This window comes from Microtus pennsylvanicus, chromosome Y (genome assembly GCF_037038515.1).
Source record: "Microtus pennsylvanicus isolate mMicPen1 chromosome Y, mMicPen1.hap1, whole genome shotgun sequence".
Taxonomy (NCBI): domain Eukaryota; kingdom Metazoa; phylum Chordata; class Mammalia; order Rodentia; family Cricetidae; genus Microtus; species Microtus pennsylvanicus.
The window spans coordinates 57,439-76,585 of record NC_134602.1 but is presented as its reverse complement, the minus strand read 5'-3'; the positions used below and the strand labels follow the sequence as shown (position 1 = coordinate 76,585).

The window sequence follows — 19,147 nt, the reverse complement described above, 5'->3', positions numbered from 1 at the left end:
GTGTCTGACTACGTTTCCCAGCATCCCGTGCGTCCGTGGCAGGAAGTGGACTGGATTCCATTTCCCAGGGGCCCCGATGACTTTATTTCCCAGCATTCCCTTACGCCGTGGACAGGAAGTAGATCCAGGAGGGACAGGAAGTGGGTCCCGGAGGGACAGGAAGTGGTTTATGGACAGGAAGTGGGTCCCGGAGGGACAGGAAGTGGGTCCCGGATGGACAGAAAGTGGTTTATGGACAGGAAGTGGGTCCCGAGTGGACAGGAAGTGGTTTATGGACAGGAAGTGGGTCCCGGATGGACAGGAAGTGGTTTATGGACAGGAAGTGGGTCCTGGATGGACAGGAAGTGGGTCCCGTATGGACAGGAAGTGGGTCCCGTATGGACAGGAAGTGGGTCCCGAGCGGACAGGAAGTGGGTCCCGAGCGGACAGGAAGTGGGTCCCAGATGGACAGGAAGTGGGTCCCGGATGGACAAGAAGTGGTTTATGGACAGGAAGTGGGTCCCGGATTGGCAGGAAGTGGGTCCTGGATGGACAGGAAGTGGTTTATGGACAGGAAGTGGGTCCCGGATGGACAGGAAGTGGGTCCCAGATGGACAGGAAGTGGTTTATGGACAGGAAGTGGGTCCCGGACGGACAGGAAGTGGGTCCCGGATGGACAGGAAGTGGTTTATGGACAGGAAGTGGGTCCCGGATGGACAGGAAGTGGGTCCCGGATGGACAGGAAGTGGGTCCCGATTGGACAGGAAGTGGGTCCCGGATGGACAGGAAGTGGGTCGCGGATGGACAGGAAGTGGTTTATGGACAGGAAGTGGGTCCCGGATGGACAGGAAGTGGGTCCCGGATGGACAGGAAGTGGGTCCCGATTGGACAGGAAGTGGGTTCCGGATGGACAGGAAGTGGGTCGCGGATGGGCAGGAAGTGGTTTATGGACAGGAAGTGGGTCCCGGAGGGACAGGAAGTGGGTCTCGGAGGGACAGGAAGTGGTTTATGGACAGGAAGTGGGTCCCGGATGGGCAGGAAGTGGGTCCCGGATGGACAGGAAGTGGGTCTCGGAGGGACAGGAAGTGGGTCCCGGATGGACAGGAAGTGGGTCCCGGATGGACAGGAAGTGATCCTCACGCACACAGGAAGCCGCTTTATTGGCCCGCCCCCTCCCCTCCCGATGACCTCACTTCCTGGCCAGCATGACCTCGAGGTCGCCCCCGGTCGGGCGGCGCTGGAAGCGGGCGAAGCCGGCGGCGGCGGCCATGGCGCGGAACTCGGCCTCCGTGCGCTCGCGGCCGTGCGTCTGCAGCAGCATCGTCAGTGACATCAGCAGCGCGCGCGCCGGGCCGCGGCCCCCGGGGGTCAGCACGGCCTCGACCAGGAGGAGGGCGGAGCCTGGGGGTCGACGGGGAGACAGTTGGGGTGACCCCGTGACCTCTGGGTGACCTCTGTGACTCCCGTAATCCCTTGGTGACCCCTGTGTGACCTTGGTGACACCTTGACCTCTGTGACCCCTAAGTGGCCTGTTTAATCTCTTGGGGACCCCTGTGACCCCGGGGTGGCCTCTGGGCGACCTCTGTGACCCTGTGTACCCATGACCTCTGTGTGACCTCTGGGCGACCTCTCTGATTCCCTTAATCCTGGGTGACCTCTGTGACACCTTGACCCCATGACCTCTGGGTGACCTCTGTGACCCTGTGTCCCCATGACCTCTGGGTGACCTGTGTGACCTTGATGACTCCTTGACCTAAGTGACCCCTAGGTGACCTCTGTGACCCCCTCAGTGACCCCACGAGTTCCAAGACCCTTGCTTAAACTCTGTTACTCCTCTGCGAACTCCTTGCGACCTCCGTGACTCCCGTAATCCCTTGGTGACCTCCGTGACCCCTAGATGACCCCCTCAGTGACCCCACGAATTCCATGACCTTTGCTTGAACTCTGTTACTCCTATGTGACCCCCGTGACCTCAGGGCGACCTCTGTGTCCCCTATGACCCCTGTGTGCCCCCACGTGACCTCCGCGACCCCCGTCCGACCCCGCCCGCCGCTGACCCCGTCCGCCCGCGCGCCCGATCCTCCCCAGCAGCCGCGCGGCGTCCGCGTCCGTCCAGTCGTGCAGGACCCGGGCCAGGATGTAGAGGTCGGCGCGCGGGAGCGGGGACCGGAAGAAGTCGCCTGGGGGTCGGCGGGGTCGGAGGGCGGTGTCAGGGGGCGGGGCCTCCGGGGTCAGGAAATCCCATCTCCGGGGTCAGGGTGCGGGGCCTCCGGGGTCAGGGGTCGGGAAATGGCTGTGTAGGACAGGAAGTGGCTATGGGACTACATTTCCCAGGGTGCCGTGCGTCAGTGGCAGGAAGTGGGTAAGACTCCATTTCCCCGATGCGTGATTGACAGGCGGGCGGATCGGGGACCAAAAGAAGTTGCCTGGGGGTCACCGGGGTCAGGGGGCGGGGCCTCCAGGGTCAGGGGGCGGGAAATCCCATCCCTGATGCCTGATTGACAGGCAGGTGGAGCGGGGTCCCGCCCACCAGATACAGGAAGTGCCCGGACAGGAACAGGAAGTGCTCGGACAGGAACAGGAAGTGCCCCGCCCAAGGCCCCGCCCCTCGCCCACCTCCCAGGAAGCGGATGGGCGGGTCCCCCCGTGGGCGCCGGAAGTGGGCGCGGGCGGCGGCGACGACGTCGTGGGTGTCGAACACGGACACGGAGCTCGCGGGGTAGAGGCGGGCGCAGGCCGCGGCCAGGGCTCCGGAGCCGCCTGTGGGGCGGGGGACTCAGCGCAGCACCCAGGGGAGGGGAGGACTCAGCGCAGCACCCAGGGGAGGGGAGGATTCAGCGCAGCACCCGGGGGAGGGGAGGACTCAGCGCAGCACCCGGGGAGAGGAGATGACTCAGCAAAGCACCCGGGGGAGGGGACGACTCAGCAAAGCACCCGGGGGAGGGGACGACTCAGCAAAGCACCTGGGGGAGGGGACGACTCAGCGCAGCACCCGGGGGAGGGGAGGACTCAGCGTAGCACCTGAGTGTGGGGAGGAATCAGTGCAGCACTGTGGTGAATAAAGGACTCAGTGTAGCACCCAGGGAAGGGGAGGACTTAGCGCAGCACCCGGAGGAGGGGAGGACTCAGCGCAGCACCCGGGGGAGGGGAGGACTCAGTGCAGCACCAGGGGGAGGGGAGGACTCAGTGCAGCACCCGGGGGAGGGGACGACTCAGCAAAGCACCCGGGGGAGGGGACGACTCAGCAAAGCACCTGGGGGAGGGGACGACTCAGCACAGCACCCGGGGGAGGGGAGGACTCAGCGTAGCACCTGAGTGTGGGGAGGACTCAGTGCAGCACTGTGGTGAATAAAGGACTCAGTGTAGCACCCAGGGAAGGGGAGGACTTAGCGCAGTACCCGGAGGACGGGAGGAATCAGCGCAGCACCCGGGGGAGAGGACTCAGCGCAGCACCCAGGGAAGAGGACTCAGCGCAGCACCCGGGCGTGAGTCTCACCCCCGACGTCACAGATGACCCTGAACTCCGAGAGGTCAAAGGCCGTGAGCACCCGGGCGCCGTAGACGCTCCACGTGTCCTGCAGGGCGCGCATGAAGAGCAGGCGCTCGGCGCGGGACCTGGGGGCGGGGCCTCGGGTGAGGGGCGGGGCTATGGGCGAGGGGCGGGGCCTCGGGTGAGGGCGGGGCCTCGGGTGAGGGGCGGGGCCTCCGGTGAGGGGCGGGGCCTGCGGGTGTGGGGCGGAGCCTCGGGGTGGATTTGAAGCGGGTTTCCTGGTACTGGCTCTATGGGACTCCATTTCCCATGGTGCCATGCGTCAGGGGCAGGAAGTGGCTGTGTAGGACAGGAAGTGGACATGGGTGACTCCATTTCCCATGGTGCCGTGCGTCAGGGGCAGGAAGTGGCTGTTTAGGACAGGAAGTGGCTCTGGTGGGACTACAATTCCCAGGGTGCCATGCGTCAGGGGCAGGAAGTGGTTGTGCAGGACAGGAAGTGGCTGTGCAGGACAGGAAGTGGCTATGGGTGACTACATTTCCCATGGTGCCCTGTGTCAGCGACAGGAAGTGGCTGTGCAGGACAGGAAGTGGATATGGGTGACTACAATTCCCATGGTGCCCTGTGTCAGTGGCAGGAAGTGGCTGCGTAGGACAGGAAGTGGATATGGGTGACTACAATTCCCATGGTGCCCTGTGTCAGTGGCAGGAAGTGGCTGTGTAGGACAGGAAGTGGTGATGGGTGACTCCATTTCCCATGGTGCCCTGTGTCAGCGACAGGAAGTGGCTGTGCAGGACAGGAAGTGGATATGGGTGACTACAATTCCCATGGTGCCCTGTGTCAGTGGCAGGAAGTGGCTGCGTAGGACAGGAAGTGGTGCTGGGTGACTACATTTCCCATGGTGCCCTGTGTCAGTGGCAGGAAGTGGCTGCGTAGGACAGGAAGTGGATATGGGTGACTACAATTCCCATGGTGCCCTGTGTCAGTGGCAGGAAGTGGCTGTGCAGGACAGGAAGTGGATATGGGTGACTACAATTCCCATGGTGCCCTGTGTCAGTGGCAGGAAGTGGCTCTGCGAGACAGGAAGTGGCTGTGCAGGACAGGAAGTGGCTATGGACTACATTTCCCATGGTGCCCTGTGTCAGGAACAGGAAGTGGCTTGTTTAGAACAGGAAGTGGCTATGGGGACTACGTTTCCCATGGTGCCATGCGTCAGTTGCATGATGTAGCCGACTAAGACTCCATTTCCCAGCATTCCTGGCGTCCGCGACAGGAAGTGGTGACAGAAAGGAGGATGGGGCCCTCGTGGGTGAAGGGCGGGGCCTCGCGGGAGGAGGACGGGGACTCAGGTGATTGACAGGAGGGCGGGCGGGGACACAGAGGTGATTGACAGGAGGGAAAACGGGGACCAGGAGGTGATTGACAGGAGGGAGGGCGTCACCTGTAAATGGCCTCGAACGGCTCCCGCGTGGCCACGCCCACTGCGCGCGCGTACTGGCTCCGCCCCTCCCTGTGGGCGGGGCCGGGGAGGCCCAAAGGATGATGGGAGAACTCAGCACTCGGTTCACAGACGGACCCGCAGGCCCCGCCCTCCCACAGGCCCCGCCCCTCACCCGAGGCCCCGCCCCAGCCGCAGGCCCCGCCCCTACCGCACGGCCCCGCCCAGCTCGCCCCAGCACCGCGCCGTCGTCCCCGCCAGGTAGCGCAGCATCGAGCGCTGAGACAGGGGGCTGCCCGCCAGCAGGAACAGGCGCGAGAGACGCGTGAGGGCGAAGGCGGGGCCTGCGGGGAGAAGGGGGCGGGGCCTTGTGACGGTGACGTCATAGGGGGCGGGGCCTTGTGAGGGCGACGTCATAGGAGGCGGGGACACGGGTGAGGGTGATGTCATATGGGCGAGGACGGGGAGAGGGTGACGTCATTGGGGGCGGGGCCACGAGCGAGGGTGATGTCATTCGGGGCGGGGCCTCAGGTGATGGCGACGCCATTGGGGACGGGGCCACGGGTGAGGGCGACGTCATTGTGGGCGGGGCCTGTGTGAGGGCGAAGTAATTGGGGGCAGGGTCACGGGTGATGTCATTGGGGGCGGAGCTGGGGTAGAGGGCGATGTCATTGGGGCGGGGCTCAGGATGTGGCGACGTCGTCCTCCCCAGGCCCCGCCCCCATGACGCCATCACCCCCGGGCCCCTCTCCTGTGACATCATCGCAACCCAGGCCCCGCCCCCTGTGATGTCACCACTTCCCAGGCCCCGCCCCTATGATGTCACCACTTCCCAGGCCCCGCCCCTATGATGTCACCACTTCCCAGGCCCCGCCCCTATGATGTCACCACTTCCCAGGCCCCAACCCGGTGATGTCACCAAAGCCCAGGTCCTGCCCCCTGTGATGTCATCACATCACAGTCCCCCACCCCTATGATGTCATCGCCACCCATGCCCCGCCCATATGACATCATCACCACCCCAGGCCCTGCCCCTATGACGTCATCGCCACCCCAGGCCCCGCCCCCGCGACCTCACCTCCACTCAGGCCCCGCCCCTATGACCTCGCCGGCGCCCATGCCCCGCCCCCATGATGTCATCACCTCCGCCCCCGCCGTCCTCCGCCCTCACGAGCCCCAGCCCGGCGCAGGCGTCCAGCAGCAGCCGCGTCCCCCGAGGACTCGAACCCAGGGCCCGGGCGACCGCGGCGGTTTCCAGGGGACCTGGGGCCAGCGCCTCGAACAGGCCGAGGTCGGAGGCCGTGAAGAGGACCTGGGGGGGGCAGGGGGGACTGAGCGCAGCACCCGGGGGGACTGAGCACAGCACCCGGGGGGATGTAATACCCGGGGGGACTGAGCGCAGCACCCGGGGGGACTCAGAACCCAGCAACTGTCCTTGGGAGGACTCAGTGCAGCACCCAGGGGGACTCAGCACCCAGGGGCACTGAGCGCAGCACCTGGGGGGACTCAGCACCCAGCACCTTAGTCTCAGCAAAGTCATCCCAGCACCTGGGGTGACTCGGTGCAGCACCCAGAGGGACTGAGCACAACACCCAGGGGGATGCGGCACCCGAGGAGACTGAGCGCAGCACCCCAGGGGGACTCAGTACCCACGGGGACTGAGCGCAGCACCCGGGGGGACTCAGCACCCAGCACCTTCGTCTCAGGAGACTCGGTGCAGCACCTGGGGTGACTTAACACAGCACCCAATGGGACTAAACACAGCACCCAGGGGGGACTCAGCACCTAGCACCCTACCCTCGGGGGTTCAGCTCAGCACCTGGGGGGGACCGAGCGCACCACCTGGAGTATTAAACACCCAGCACCCAGGCTAACTCAGTACAGCACCCAGGGGGACTCAGCACCCAGCACCTTAGTCTCAAGGGACTCCGAGCAGCACCCAGGAGGACTGAGAGCAGCACCTGGGGGAACTCAGCACCCAGCCCCTGACTCTTAAGGGAGTCAGAACTGCCCATGAGGGAGACTCAGTGCAGCACCCACAGAAGGACTAAGTATAGCACCCAGGGGGATGTAGGACAGGACACAGCAGCCAGGGACTAAGCTCAGCACCCACCCGGGGAACTGTGCACACAGCACCCGGGAAAAGGGAAGACTCCGTGCCCCGAAGCTCACTCTGGGTAAACTCAGCCCAGCACCCTGGGGAGGACTGAGCGCAGCACCCACCCAGGGAACTGTGCACACAGCACCCGGGGGAAGGGAAGACTCCGTGCCCAGAAGCTCACTCTGGGTAAACTGAGCCCAGCACCCCGGGGAGGACTGAGCGCAGCACCCACCTGCGAGACCATGAAGCCGTGCGCGTAGTCCATCAGGAGGCGGAAATCCCCGTCCTCCGGGTTCCCGTCCGCGGCCTCCGCCATCTTCGGCCCCGGGTGCTGGGAACTGGGTCAATCTGGGATGAGCCGGCTGGAGCCGGTGACGGCCGGGCGTGGGGGGGCGGGGGGGACTGAGCGCAGCACCTGGGTCACCTAGCAACCAGCAGACCCAGCACCTGGGTGACCCAGCACCTGCATCACCTAGCAACCAGCACCTGGATCACCCTGTACCAAGCACCCAATACCCAACACACCCAGCACCCAGGACTCAGCACCCAGATGACCAAGTACCGGGATAACCCAGCACCCAGGCCACCCAGCACCCTCTTTACCGGACACCTAGTAGACTCAGCACCCAGCACCCGGTTCACCCAGCACCTAGGACTCAGCATCCAGCACCCAGATGACTCAGCACCCGCACCACCCAGCACCCCGATGACCTTGAACCAAGCACCCAGCACCCAGATCACCCAGCACCTAGATCACCTTGAACCAAGCATCCAGCACCCCGACGACCAAGCGCCAGGATGACCCAGCACCCAGGTCACCCAAAGTCACCCAGCACTGTCTTTACCTAGCACCCAGACGACTCAGCATCCAGCACCCAGTTCACCCAGCAGATAGAACTCAGCATCCAGCACCCGCACGACCCAGCACCCAGCACCCGCGACCCCGCGCAGAGATGACACCGCAGACGCCAGGCGCAGGGGAAACGATTTTATTGAACACAGGAAGTCCACGCGGTCACGTGACGCCCAGCAATTTCCTGCCAAACCCAGCGTCCGTGTGCGTGGTGGCGGCGGACTCGAACTCGCGTCCGGGGCGTAAAAAAAAATAAAAAAAAACCGTAACGGGAACCGAAACCCGGCCTGGTGGCGCCCGCGGCGTCTTCCCAGCATGCCCGGCGGCCGCCCTCACCGGTTCCACGCGCTGCGCCTGCGCGGCGAGCGCGACCTGGACCGCGAGCGGCGCCCGTGGCGGCTGCGCTTCCGCTCCCGGCCGCGCTCCTCGTCCTTCTCGCGGCGCCGACGTTGACGCTGCCGCCGCGGCTCGCGCTCGGGGTCCCGCGATTCCCCGTCCTCCTCCTCCGCGTCCTCGCTGCCGTCCGCGTGCGCGCGCTTCCGGTGCTGCCGTGGCCGCTCCCCGCCGTTGCCGTCGCCGCGGCTGCGCGAGCGCCGTTCGCACTCGGGCTCGCGGTTGCATTTGTCGTGGTCGCCGCGGTCGCGTGGCGGCAGCGGAGGTGGTGGTGGCGCCGCGGCGTCCGCGCCTGGCTTGGGCGGTGCGTTCTCGCGGATGCACGCGAGCACCTGCGTGGGCGCCGTCGCCGTCGCAGGCGCCTTGGGGTCTGGGTTCGAGTCTTGCGGCGGCGGCGGTGGTGGCGCCCGTGCGTGGGTCACGCGGTGCAGGATGTCCAGCACGGGCCGCAGGAGGTCATCGGCGGCGCCCGCGTGGCGTCCGGCCGCGGGGTCGGCGTCGGCCGGGTCCGGGTTCGAGGCGTCGGCGGCGTCGGCGTCCGGGCGTCGGCTGAGCAGCAGGGACAGCAGGCGCTGGCGGAGTTCGCGCTCGCGACGCTGCAGCCCCAGCGCCCGCGCCTTCTCCTCCTCCACGCGGCGCAGCTCGGCCTCCTGCAGGCGGCGCCGCTCCTCCTGCCGCTGCCGGCGACGGCGCTCCTCGCTGCGCTCGCGCTGCTGCAGCTTCGCGGCCTGCGGGGGGGGGCGGGGGGACTCGCACTCGGGACCCGCGTGAAGGAACGGGCGGGAGACACGGAAACGGGGGGACTCGCACTCGGGACGCGGGGGTCGGCGTCATACGCGGATATTTCCCACACTGTGCACACGTGTGACACCCATGTATACACACAGATACAGACATCGCACACACCGCGCACACGTGTGACACCCATGTATACACGCACAGACTCAAAAACACTTCACACATGGTGCACACGTGTGACACCCCTGTATACACACACAGACATCTCGCACGCCGCGCACACGAGTGACACCCATGTATACACACACAGACGCGGATGTTTCACACATTGTGCACACGTGTGACACCCATGTATACATACAGATGCAGATATTTCGCACACAGCGCACACGTGTGAGACCCCTGTATACACACACAGACACGGACGTTTCGCACACGTGTGACACTCCTGTATACACACACAGACGCAGACACTTCACACATGGTGCACACGTGTGACACCCATGTATACACACACGCCGCACACACATGTGACACCCCTGTATACACACGCCGCACACACGTGTGACACCCCTGTATACACACACGCCGCGCACACGTGTGACACCCCTGTATACGCACACGCCGCGCACACGTGTGACACCCCTGTATACACACACGCCGCGCACACGTGTGACACCCCTGTATACGCACACGCCGCGCACACGTGTGACACCATCTGCACGCACCTCCACGCGGCCCAGCAGCTCCGCCACCAGCCGGATCGACTGCAGGTTGCGCTGGGCGAGCAGCAGCTTCCGCTCCTCGGTGCGGATTTTCTCCTGCAGACGCCGCTGCTCCTCCGCCTGCAGCTTCTCCGCCCGCCGACGGCTGCGACGCTGCTCCCGGTCCCGCGCCCGCTGCTCGCGCCTGCGCAGCTTCTCCTCCCGGCGGCGCTCGCGCTGCTGCTGCTCCAGCTGCTTCTGCTTCCTGCGGGGGGGGGGGGGTGAGGTCATCGGGGGCGGGGCCTGGGGGAGGGGCGTCTGGGTCCTGTGGACTACATTTCCCAGAATGCTCTGCGGGGTCATACAGAGTGGGGGTGAGCGGGTGAGGTCATCAAGGGGGGGGGGTCATCAGGGGCGGGGCCTGGGCGTCTAGGCCCTGAGGACTACATTTCCCAGAATGCTCTGCGGGGTCGAACAAGGTCATGGTGAGAGGGTGGGGTCATCGGGGGCGGGGCCTGGGGTGAGGGGCGGGGCCGCTTGGTCCTGTGGACTACATTTCCCAGAATGCTCTGCGGGGTCACACAGGGTTGTGGTGAGCGGGTGATGTCATCGGGGCGGGGCCTGGGTCCCTGTGAACTACATTTCCCAGAATGCCCCGCGTGGGACAAATGGGAAGGCTGGAGGCCTGTGTGCGATTTGCATATTCATGTCTGACTGAGGCCAATTTGTATATTCATGGGGTGGGGAATCCTTTGCATGCCAGGATTTGCATATTCATGCAGCACAGGCCATTTGCATACAACAAACCGCACACACGAGTGGCCAAAGCCTCATATGCATATGCATGCAACGCGGGCAATTTACACGCTATGATTTGCATATTCATGAGCAGGGAGGACCTCATTTGCATACCATGATTTGCATATCCATGACCTCATTTGCATATCCAGGAGAGTCCCCCAGGATCATGAACAGGGGCGAGGCGAAGGCTTTCTCCGCCCCCCGACCCCGCGTAGCTCCGCCCCCTGACCCCACCGCGACCCCGCGCGACCTCACCGCTCCTCCGCCCGCCGCCGCTCCTCCGCCTCGCGCTCCCGCCGCTTCTGCTCCTCGCGCTGCAGCTCCAGCTCCCGCAGCTTCTGCCGCTCCAGCTGCCGCCGCCGGATCGAGGCCTCGCTCAGGTGCTTGGTGGCGTCGAACGAGACCTGGGGGCGGGGCCAAGGGGTGACGTCATCGCGGGGCCCCGCCCACCGGCCTGTCGCCACGGCGCTGTGACCACGCCCACGTCGACATCACCTCGAACCCGAGTCCTACGACCTGATGACATCACCTCGCACCTGGACCCCAAGCCCCGCCCCCACGCTGACATCACCTCGCACCTGAGCCCACGCCCCGCCCCCACTCTGACATCACCAGGAACCCAAGCCCCGCCCCCATGATGACATCACCTCACACCCGGGCCCCGCCCCCAGCTGACGTCGCCTCGCACCCAAGCCCCTCCCCCACGATGGCATCACCTTGCACCCGGGCCCCGCCCCCACGCTGACATCACCCCCGAGGCCCCGCCCCCACTGACATCACCCCACATCCCGCCCCCATGCTGACATCACCTCGCACCCGGGCCCTGCCCCTGCTGACGTCGCCTCGCACCCGGGCCCCGCCCCTGATGACATCACCCCACGGCCCCGCCCCCGACGACGTCATACCTTGATGCCGCACGCCACCGCCTTGCCGTCCTCGCCCTTGTACATGAGCTTGGCGCCCCGCAGCGCCGCCATGGCGCGCACGAAGCCCGCGTACTCGCGGTACTGCACGTAGGCCTCGAAGTGCAGCCCGCCGCCCCAGCCGAACGTGTGGAAGCCGCGGCCCCCGCCCCCGCCGCCAACGCCGCCGCCGCCCACGCCGCCCGTCATGTCCTCGCGGTACGGGTCCAGCATCGGGATGTCCACCTGCCGGATCTCGCCGAACGCCGCGAACGCCTGCCGCAGCAGCGCCTCGCTCGGGCGCTCCGACGCCGCGGACAGGGAGGAAGACGCCATGGCGGACGCGGAGAAAGTACTGGCGGAAGTGGTGGAGGAAGTGGCTTCACTCCTGGCGGAAGTGGACGAAGTGCTGGCGGAAGTGGCGGAGGAAGTGGCTTCACTCCTGGCGGAAGTAGAGGATGGAGTACTGGCGGAAGTGGCTTCACTCCTGGCGGAAGTGGACGAAGTACTGGCGGAAGTACTGGCGGAAGTGGCTTCACTCCTGGCGGAAGTGGATGAAGTACTGGCGGAAGTGGCTTCGCCATGGCCGCCGCCGCGGGGCGCGAACCAGCGGCAGGGCAGCCCCTCGAGGTGGATGGTGTCGGGCCTCTCGCCGGGCCGGGTCTCGTTCATGTCTGCGGCGTCGCGGAAGAAGGCGTCCCAGTCGTGGCGGGAGGGCGCGTCGGGGCGGAACTCGGCGGCGCGCACGCGGAGCGGGTCTGCGAATCCCGCGAGCTTGATGCTGCGGCCGTCGAGCCGCGCCAGGAACGGCCGCACCAGCGCCCGCTGCTCCACCTCGGCCTCGAAGCGGATGAAGTCCAGCGTGCTCTTGGCGATGCGCAGCGACGAGAACTGCGCGTGCGGCAATGGCGGCGGCGGCTGGGCTCCGCCCCCGGCCCCGCCCCCTTCCGCCGCGGCGACGTCGTCCGGCCCCGCCCCCGCCACCATGGCCTTGAGCCGCTCCATCACCTCCCAGTTGGAGATCGACTTCCCCGGCGGCCGCAGCGGGGGCAGCGCCACGCTGATCGCCAGCTTCGTGATCGGCTTCAGGTAGAGGCCGAGCGCCGGGCACAGCGGCTCCGCCTCCGAGGGGTCGTGCACGATGGACATGGCTGCGGGGGGGGGGGAAGGGGGCGGGGCCGGCGGTGAGGGGGCGGGGCCGGTGAGGGACACGCCCACCCGGCCGTCCTGCCCAATCCCTGTCCTGACCCGGAGCTCCGCCCACCACTCATCAGGACCAATCCCATCCCCATCCTGCCCTCTGGCTCCGCCCCCAAGGATAGCCCCGCCCTCCGACCCTATCCCCGTCCCTACACTCTAGCTCCGCCCACCACATCATCAGGACCAATCCTCATCCCCGTTCTGCCCTCTGGCCCCACCCCCATCGCCGAGGCCCCGCCTACTTCTTAATTCACCCCTCACACAGGCCAAGCCCCCCCCACCATCCTGGCCAATCCCCCTCCCTGTACTGCACTATAGCTCCGCCCACCACACCATCCTGGCCAATCCCTGTCCTGTAGCTCCGCCCCTTCAGGTGTCAGCCCCGCCCCCCCATCCAAACCACCTCCCTGTACTGCACTATAGCTCCGCCCACCACACCATCCTGGCCAATCCCCCTCCCTGTATGCACTATAGCTCCGCCCACCACACCATCCTGGCCAATCCCCCTCCCTGTATGCACTATAGCTCCGCCCACCACACCATCCTGGCCAATCCCCCTCCCTGTATGCACTATAGCTCCGCCCACCACACCATCCTGGCCAATCCCCCTCCCTGTATGCACTATAGCTCCGCCCACCACACCATCCTGGCCAATCCCCCTCCCTGTACTGCACTATAGCTCCGCCCACCACACCATCCTGGCCAATCCCTGTCCTGTAGCTCCGCCCCTTCAGGTGTCAACCCGCCCTCTCTGGCCGTCCTGCCAATCCCTGTCCCCGTCCTGCTCTCTAGCCCCGCCCCCAAGTGAGCCCCGCCCCCGGCAAACACCCTCCCTCTACTGCACTATAGCTCCGCCCACCACGTCATCCTGACCTCTGGCTCCGCCCCCATGGCAGAGGCCCCGCCCTTCCCTCTATTCACCCGCTCACACAGGCCGCGCCCCTACCACCACTGCGGCCAATCCCCACCCCTCCTGCCCTATGGCTCCGCCCACCGCGTCTTCATGACCAATCCCTGTCCTGCCCTTTGGCTCCGCCCCAATCGCTTAAGCCCCGCCTTCTCCACCACCACCCCAGCCAATCCCCTCATCTTGCCCTGTAGCTCCGCCTTCCTAAGCCCCACCCTCAATCCCGCCCCTCACCCAGGCCACGCCCACTCAATCCCAAACCAATTCCCGCCCCGTCCTTCCCGCTAACCACGCCCAGTCATAAGCCCCGCCCATCAGCCAATTCCCTGTCCTGTCCTCTGGCCCCGCCCCCTAATAAGCCCGTCTCTTTGGCTCCGCCCACATGTAGGCCCCATCCTACCCTGTAGCCCCGCCCTCCCCACCGTCTTGGCCAATCCCCACCCCCCGTCCAGTAGCCCCGCCCCTCCTAGTGGCCCCGCCCCCACCATATTGAGCCCCGCCCCCTACTGGGCGCCCTCTCTAGCTCCGCCCCCATGGCCCCGCCCCCGCCACTCCTCGGCCCCAGCGGCCCGGCTCCCTTCCCTCCCTTCTCCCGTCCACCGCCCGAATCCGCTCCGAACCGGTTCAATCCGGGCCCAGCGGCGGACGGGCGACTTCCGGGTCCGCACTCACCGGCCCGGGCTCCGCTTCCGCCTCCTTCCCCGTCCGCGGCCTCCGCTGTGGCCGCCGCTCCGTCCGCTGGCGACGCTGCCCGCCGGGCGCCCGGATCCCGGTGACTCACTTCCGTCTCCGGGCGCGCGAGAAAAGTTCCGCACGGTCAGCGCCGCGGTTCCGGGCGCGCGAGAAAAGTAACGCTGGATGAGGGAAGCTCTTCCGCTTCCGGGCGCGCCAGAAAACTCCCCCCGCGTACCCGCCGCGGTTTTGGGCGCGCGAGAAAAGTTCCGGGTTCTGAGGAAAGCGGTTCCGCCTCCGAGTGCGCGAGAAAAGTTCCGCACAGTCAAAGCCGCGGTTCCGGGAGCGCGAAAATAGTACCGGCGGCCTATTACCTCGGTTCCGCTTCCGGGTGCGCGAAAAAAAATTCCGCCAGCCGCGGGACGCGCGAGAAACGTTCCGCGTGCCGACTGACGCGCTTCTGCACTCGGGAGAAAAATATTTGGGCGCGCGAGAAAAGTTCCGCGGGCCGAGGAACGCGCTTCCGCTTCGTGAAGCGCGAAAATAGATCCGCGGAACAAAGGACTCGCGAAAAAAAGACCGCCCCGGACGACGAACTCTGTTGCGCTTCCGGGCTCGCGAAAAAAGTACCGTCAGACGACCGGAACGGTTTGGGGCGCGCGAAGAAAGTTCCGCCGGCCGGACGTCCAGTTCTGTCCGGACTCGCGGAAAAAATCCGTCCGCCTCGGGGTCGCGGCGCCGCCGCCTCCGCCAGCGATGGTAACGGAGCAACGGGGGCGACCGTGCCTCTCGGGTCCGCCTCCGCCGGATGTTCCCCTTCCGCTGAGGACCTGGCGCTTTGGTTCCGGGGCACTGGCGGGATGAATCGGAATCCATGAAAGACCGCGGGACTCGCGCCCTCTGACCCGGAAGCGCTATTCCTACGGCGGCTGCGAGGCTCTCACCGGAGTCCCCGCCTGTACGGCACCGGCCGGGGAACGGAGCACGCGGCACCCGCGCCCTCTGACCCGGAAGCGCTCTCGCGAACGGGACTTTTAGGTTCAGGGCTGCCGAGTCTTCACCGAACTGCCCGCCCGTACGGCGGCTCCCAAGGGAGGGGCGGTAACCGCGCGCTCTGCTCTGTACGGAACTCCCCCAATGGGGGCCGCCATGTTTTCACTGCAATCCCCGGCTGTACGTCAGCCGCCGAGGGAACTGGAACCGTGCTCGCTTTTCCGTACGGAAGTTCTCTGATGGGGGCCGCCATGTTTTCACTGCAATCCCCGTCTGTACGGCGGCCGCCAAGGGACCGGGAACCGCGGCCTTCGCTCCGTACGGAAGCTACGTTTGCGAACCGGAGTTCCCGTATGGGGGCCGCCATGTTTTCACCGCAATCCCCGGCTGTACGGCATAATTCCAAGCGTGGGTTCGGGAACCGCGGCCTTCGCTCCGTACGGAAGCTTCCCCCGATGGGGGCCGCCATGTTTTCCTCCGCAGCCGCCCTGGGTGTGTTCGTCCGCACGGAAGCGTCCGCGCGCACCGGAAGTGACGTGAGGTCGTGGCCATGGCGCTGACCCCGGTGCTGCGGCGGCTCCACGGGCGGCGGGTGGTGCTGGCGAGCGCGTCCCCGAGGAGGCGGGACATCCTGGGCTACACGGTGACCATTTCCGGGTCGTCCGAGATCGGCACCGGGGCAGGGGGCGGGGACGGGCGTGAGCGGGGGCTTGGCGGGGACTCTGACCCGCTGACCTCTCACCCCTCACCCTTCACCTCTGACCCGCAGGGCCTCCGGTTCGAGGTCGTGCCCTCCCGGTTCCCGGAGACCCTTGACCCCGCGACCTTCGCGACCCCGCACGCGTACGCCCGCGAGAACGCGCGGCGGAAGGCGCTGGAGGTGGCGCTGCGCCTGCGCGAGGTGAGCGGCGGCGGTACCGGTGGCCATTGGCCCGCGCGGCTGTCCGTCAACCCCGGGCCCCGCCCACTGACGTCATCCTCTCTTTACTCCCTACTCCGCCCACACAGAAAGACCAGCGGACCCCGGATGTTGTCATCGGCGCTGACACCGTGGTGGTGAGGACGGAGGCCCCGCCCCCTCGCGGCGACCACGCCCCTCGCTGTGACCATGCCCCTAGTGCTGACCACGCCCCCTCGCGCTGACCACGCCCCCTCGCGCTGACCACGCCCCTCGCGCTGACTCCGCCCCCTTCTCCCCCCCCAGGCCGTGTCCGGGCTGATCCTGGAGAAACCACGGGACAAGGAGGACGCCATGCGGATGCTGCGCCGGTGGGCGGGGCCTGGGGACAGGGGGCGGGGCCTGGGGTAGAGGGGGCGGGGCCATGGGAGACGGGGCGGGGCCTGGGACAAAGGGGCGGGGCCTGGGGCAGAGGGGCGGGGCCTGTAGAATAGTGGGGCGGGACTGTAGAATAGTGGGGGCGGGGACTGAGGATGGGGGGCGGGGACTGGGGCTGGAGAAGGCGGGGACTGTAGAATAGTGGGGGCGGAGCCTGGGGATGGTGGGCGGGGCCTAGGGTGAGGGGGCGGGGCCTGGGGCGGAGGGGGCGGGGCCTGGGGCAGAGGGGGCGGGGCCTGGGGAGAGGGGCGGGCCTGGGACGGAGGGGCGGGGCCTGGGGTGGAGGGGGCTGGGCCAGGGGAGAGGGGGCGGGGCCATGGGAGAAGGGGTGGGGCCTTTTGGAGGGGCGGGGCCTATTCAGGAGGGGCGTGGTCTGGGTTTTTTCGGCTTTGCCAGGGGTTTGTTAGGGGTGACTTCACTCTGACCTCTGTGTGACCCCAGTCTGACCTCTGTGTGACCCCAGTCTGACCTCTGTGTGACCCCAGTCTGACCCCTTGTCACCCCAGTCTTACTCCTGTGTGACCCGTCTGACCTCTGTGTGACCCCAGTCTGACCTCTGTGTGATCCCAGTCTGACCCCCGTGTGACCCCAGTCTGACCCCCGTGTGACCCCTGTCTGACCCCCGTGTGAACCCAGTCTAATCCCCTTGTGACCCCAGTCTGACCCCCGTGTGACCCCAGTCTGACCTGTGTGTGACCCCAGTCTCACCTGTGTGTGACCCCAGTCTGACCCCCGTGTGAACCCAGTCTAATCCCCTTGTGACCCCAGTCTGACCTGTGTGTGACCCCAGTCTGACCCCAACGTGACCCCAGTCTGACCCCCATGTGACCTGTCTGACCCCCTTGTTACCCCAGTCTGACCTCTGTGTGACCCCTGTCTGATCCCCTTGTGACCCCAGTCTGACCTCTGTGTGACCCCAGTCTGACCTCTGTGTGACCCCAGTCTGACCCCCGTGTGACCCCCGCGTGATCCCCATGTGACCCCAGTCTGACCTCTGTGTGACCCCAGTCTGACCCCCGTGTGACCCCAGTCTGACCTCTGTGTGACCCCAGTCTGACATCTGTGTGACCGCAGTCTGACCCCCGTGTGACCCCTGTCTGATCCCCTTGTGACCCCAGTCTGACCTCTGTGTGACCCCTGTCTGACCCCCGTTTGACCCCCGCGCGACCCCGCAGACTGAGTGGGCGCGAGCACAGCGTCATCACGGCCGTGGCCATCGTCCTCTTCCCGCCGACTCCGCCCTGTGACCCCGACGACCCCCGCGACCCCGGGGCCCCGCCCCCCGACCCGGAAGTGACCTCGTTCCACGAGGAGACGCGGGTGACGTTCTCGGCGCTGACGGACGAGCTGCTGCGCGACTACGTGGACAGCGGGGAGCCCATGTGAGCGCGGGGGCGGGGCCTGCGGTGATGTCATCGCGCGAGGGGGCGGGGCCTGTGATGTCACGGTTAGGGGGCGGGGCCCCGCTATGTCATCACAGCAAAAAAACGGGGCACCGAACTCCTACACAACCCGCGAAGCCCCACGCTCCACGCCCATTCCCCTCCCCTGGGAGAGTGGGCGTGTCCCAGGAGTGGGTGGGGTGGGGCCTGCAGTGACGTCATCGCGAGAGGGCGGGGCCTGTGATGTCACCCCAAAAATGGGCGGGGCCCCACGACATCGTAGCAAAAAAAAACCGGGGCACCGAACTCCTACGCAACCCGCGAAGCCCCACGCTCCCCGCCCATTTTTCCCCGGGAAAGTGGGCGTGTCCCGGGGACGTGGGCGTGTCCCTGACTCGGCCCCGCCCCCGACCCCGCCCCCCGCGCAGGGACAAGGCCGGCGGGTACGCGCTGCAGGCGCTGGGCGCGATGCTGGTGGAGCGCGCGGAGGGCGACTTCCTGGGCGCCGTGGGATTCCCGCTGAACCGCTTCTGCCGCGAGCTGCAGGGCATGCTGGGGGCGACCCCCGACCCCGCGGCGACCCCCGACCCCGGGGCGACCCCCGACGTCGCGACGACGTCGGCATCGGCATCGCCGTGACCCCACCGCGACCTGCGACCCCAGGGTCGCCGCCGCCGATAAGGACTCGAGAGCGAGCGGTCTCCCGTGCGGTGACCCCTGACCTCTGACCCCCCTTCTGTGACCCCTGACCCCTGACCTGAAAATAAATCCTTGGGTCGCGGAGTCGTCGTCGTCGTCGTTCCCGGTTCTTGTTTCTTCATTCGCTCGCTCGTGCGTTAATTTAGTTTTTTATTAATTTATTTGTTATTAATTTATCACTAATTTATTAATTTAGTAATTGTTAATTTACTATTAATTATGAATTTATCCATAGTTTATTAATTTAGTTGTCATGAATTTATTTACTTTTATTATTGATGCATTACTAATCTATTGATTTGCTTATTATGGATTTGTTTATCTTATTTATTATTAATTTATTACTGATTTATTAAGTTACTTATTATTTATTTGTTTATTAATAGTTAAATGCTGCTTTATTAATTTATTTATTACGAACTTATTTGTTATTCATTCATAACTGATTTATTATTTTACTCATAGATTTATTTGTTATTAATCACTAATTTATTGATTTACTTATGAATTTGTCATTAATTTATTGCTAATCAATGAATTTACTTATAATGAACTGATT

General features: G+C 65.5%; 3 protein-coding genes across 3 annotated transcripts; 1 reads left to right on the top strand and 2 right to left on the bottom strand.

Annotated features, from left to right (window-relative positions):
* Nucleotides 1–1,164: 1,164 nt before the first annotated feature.
* On the bottom strand, nucleotides 1,165–7,338 carry LOC142842009 (acetylserotonin O-methyltransferase-like). The gene is made up of 8 exons (XM_075958996.1): nucleotides 7,241–7,338; nucleotides 6,056–6,219; nucleotides 5,119–5,259; nucleotides 4,911–4,979; nucleotides 3,476–3,594; nucleotides 2,596–2,739; nucleotides 2,037–2,159; nucleotides 1,165–1,380 (listed from the first exon to the last, which is right to left on the bottom strand). The coding sequence occupies exons 1-8, from the start codon at nucleotides 7,322–7,324 to the stop codon at nucleotides 1,169–1,171; spliced, it is 1,056 nt and encodes a 351-aa protein (XP_075815111.1). The 5' UTR covers nucleotides 7,325–7,338; the 3' UTR covers nucleotides 1,165–1,168.
* A 650-nt stretch (nucleotides 7,339–7,988) lies between these two features.
* On the bottom strand, nucleotides 7,989–15,640 carry LOC142842039 (uncharacterized). Its single transcript, XM_075959022.1, has 7 exons — nucleotides 15,240–15,640; nucleotides 14,417–15,196; nucleotides 14,179–14,324; nucleotides 11,403–12,550; nucleotides 10,753–10,901; nucleotides 9,721–9,961; nucleotides 7,989–8,982 (listed from the first exon to the last, which is right to left on the bottom strand). Exons 1-7 carry the CDS (start codon nucleotides 15,638–15,640, stop codon nucleotides 8,194–8,196), a joined length of 3,654 nt encoding a protein of 1,217 aa, XP_075815137.1. The 3' UTR covers nucleotides 7,989–8,193.
* Nucleotides 15,641–15,687: 47 nt separating this feature from the next.
* Nucleotides 15,688–18,810, top strand: LOC142842011 (putative bifunctional dTTP/UTP pyrophosphatase/methyltransferase protein). The gene is made up of 6 exons (XM_075958999.1): nucleotides 15,688–15,814; nucleotides 15,941–16,072; nucleotides 16,180–16,227; nucleotides 16,376–16,440; nucleotides 17,683–17,889; nucleotides 18,318–18,810. The coding sequence occupies exons 1-6, from the start codon at nucleotides 15,722–15,724 to the stop codon at nucleotides 18,526–18,528; spliced, it is 756 nt and encodes a 251-aa protein (XP_075815114.1). The 5' UTR covers nucleotides 15,688–15,721; the 3' UTR covers nucleotides 18,529–18,810.
* Nucleotides 18,811–19,147: the final 337 nt, after the last annotated feature.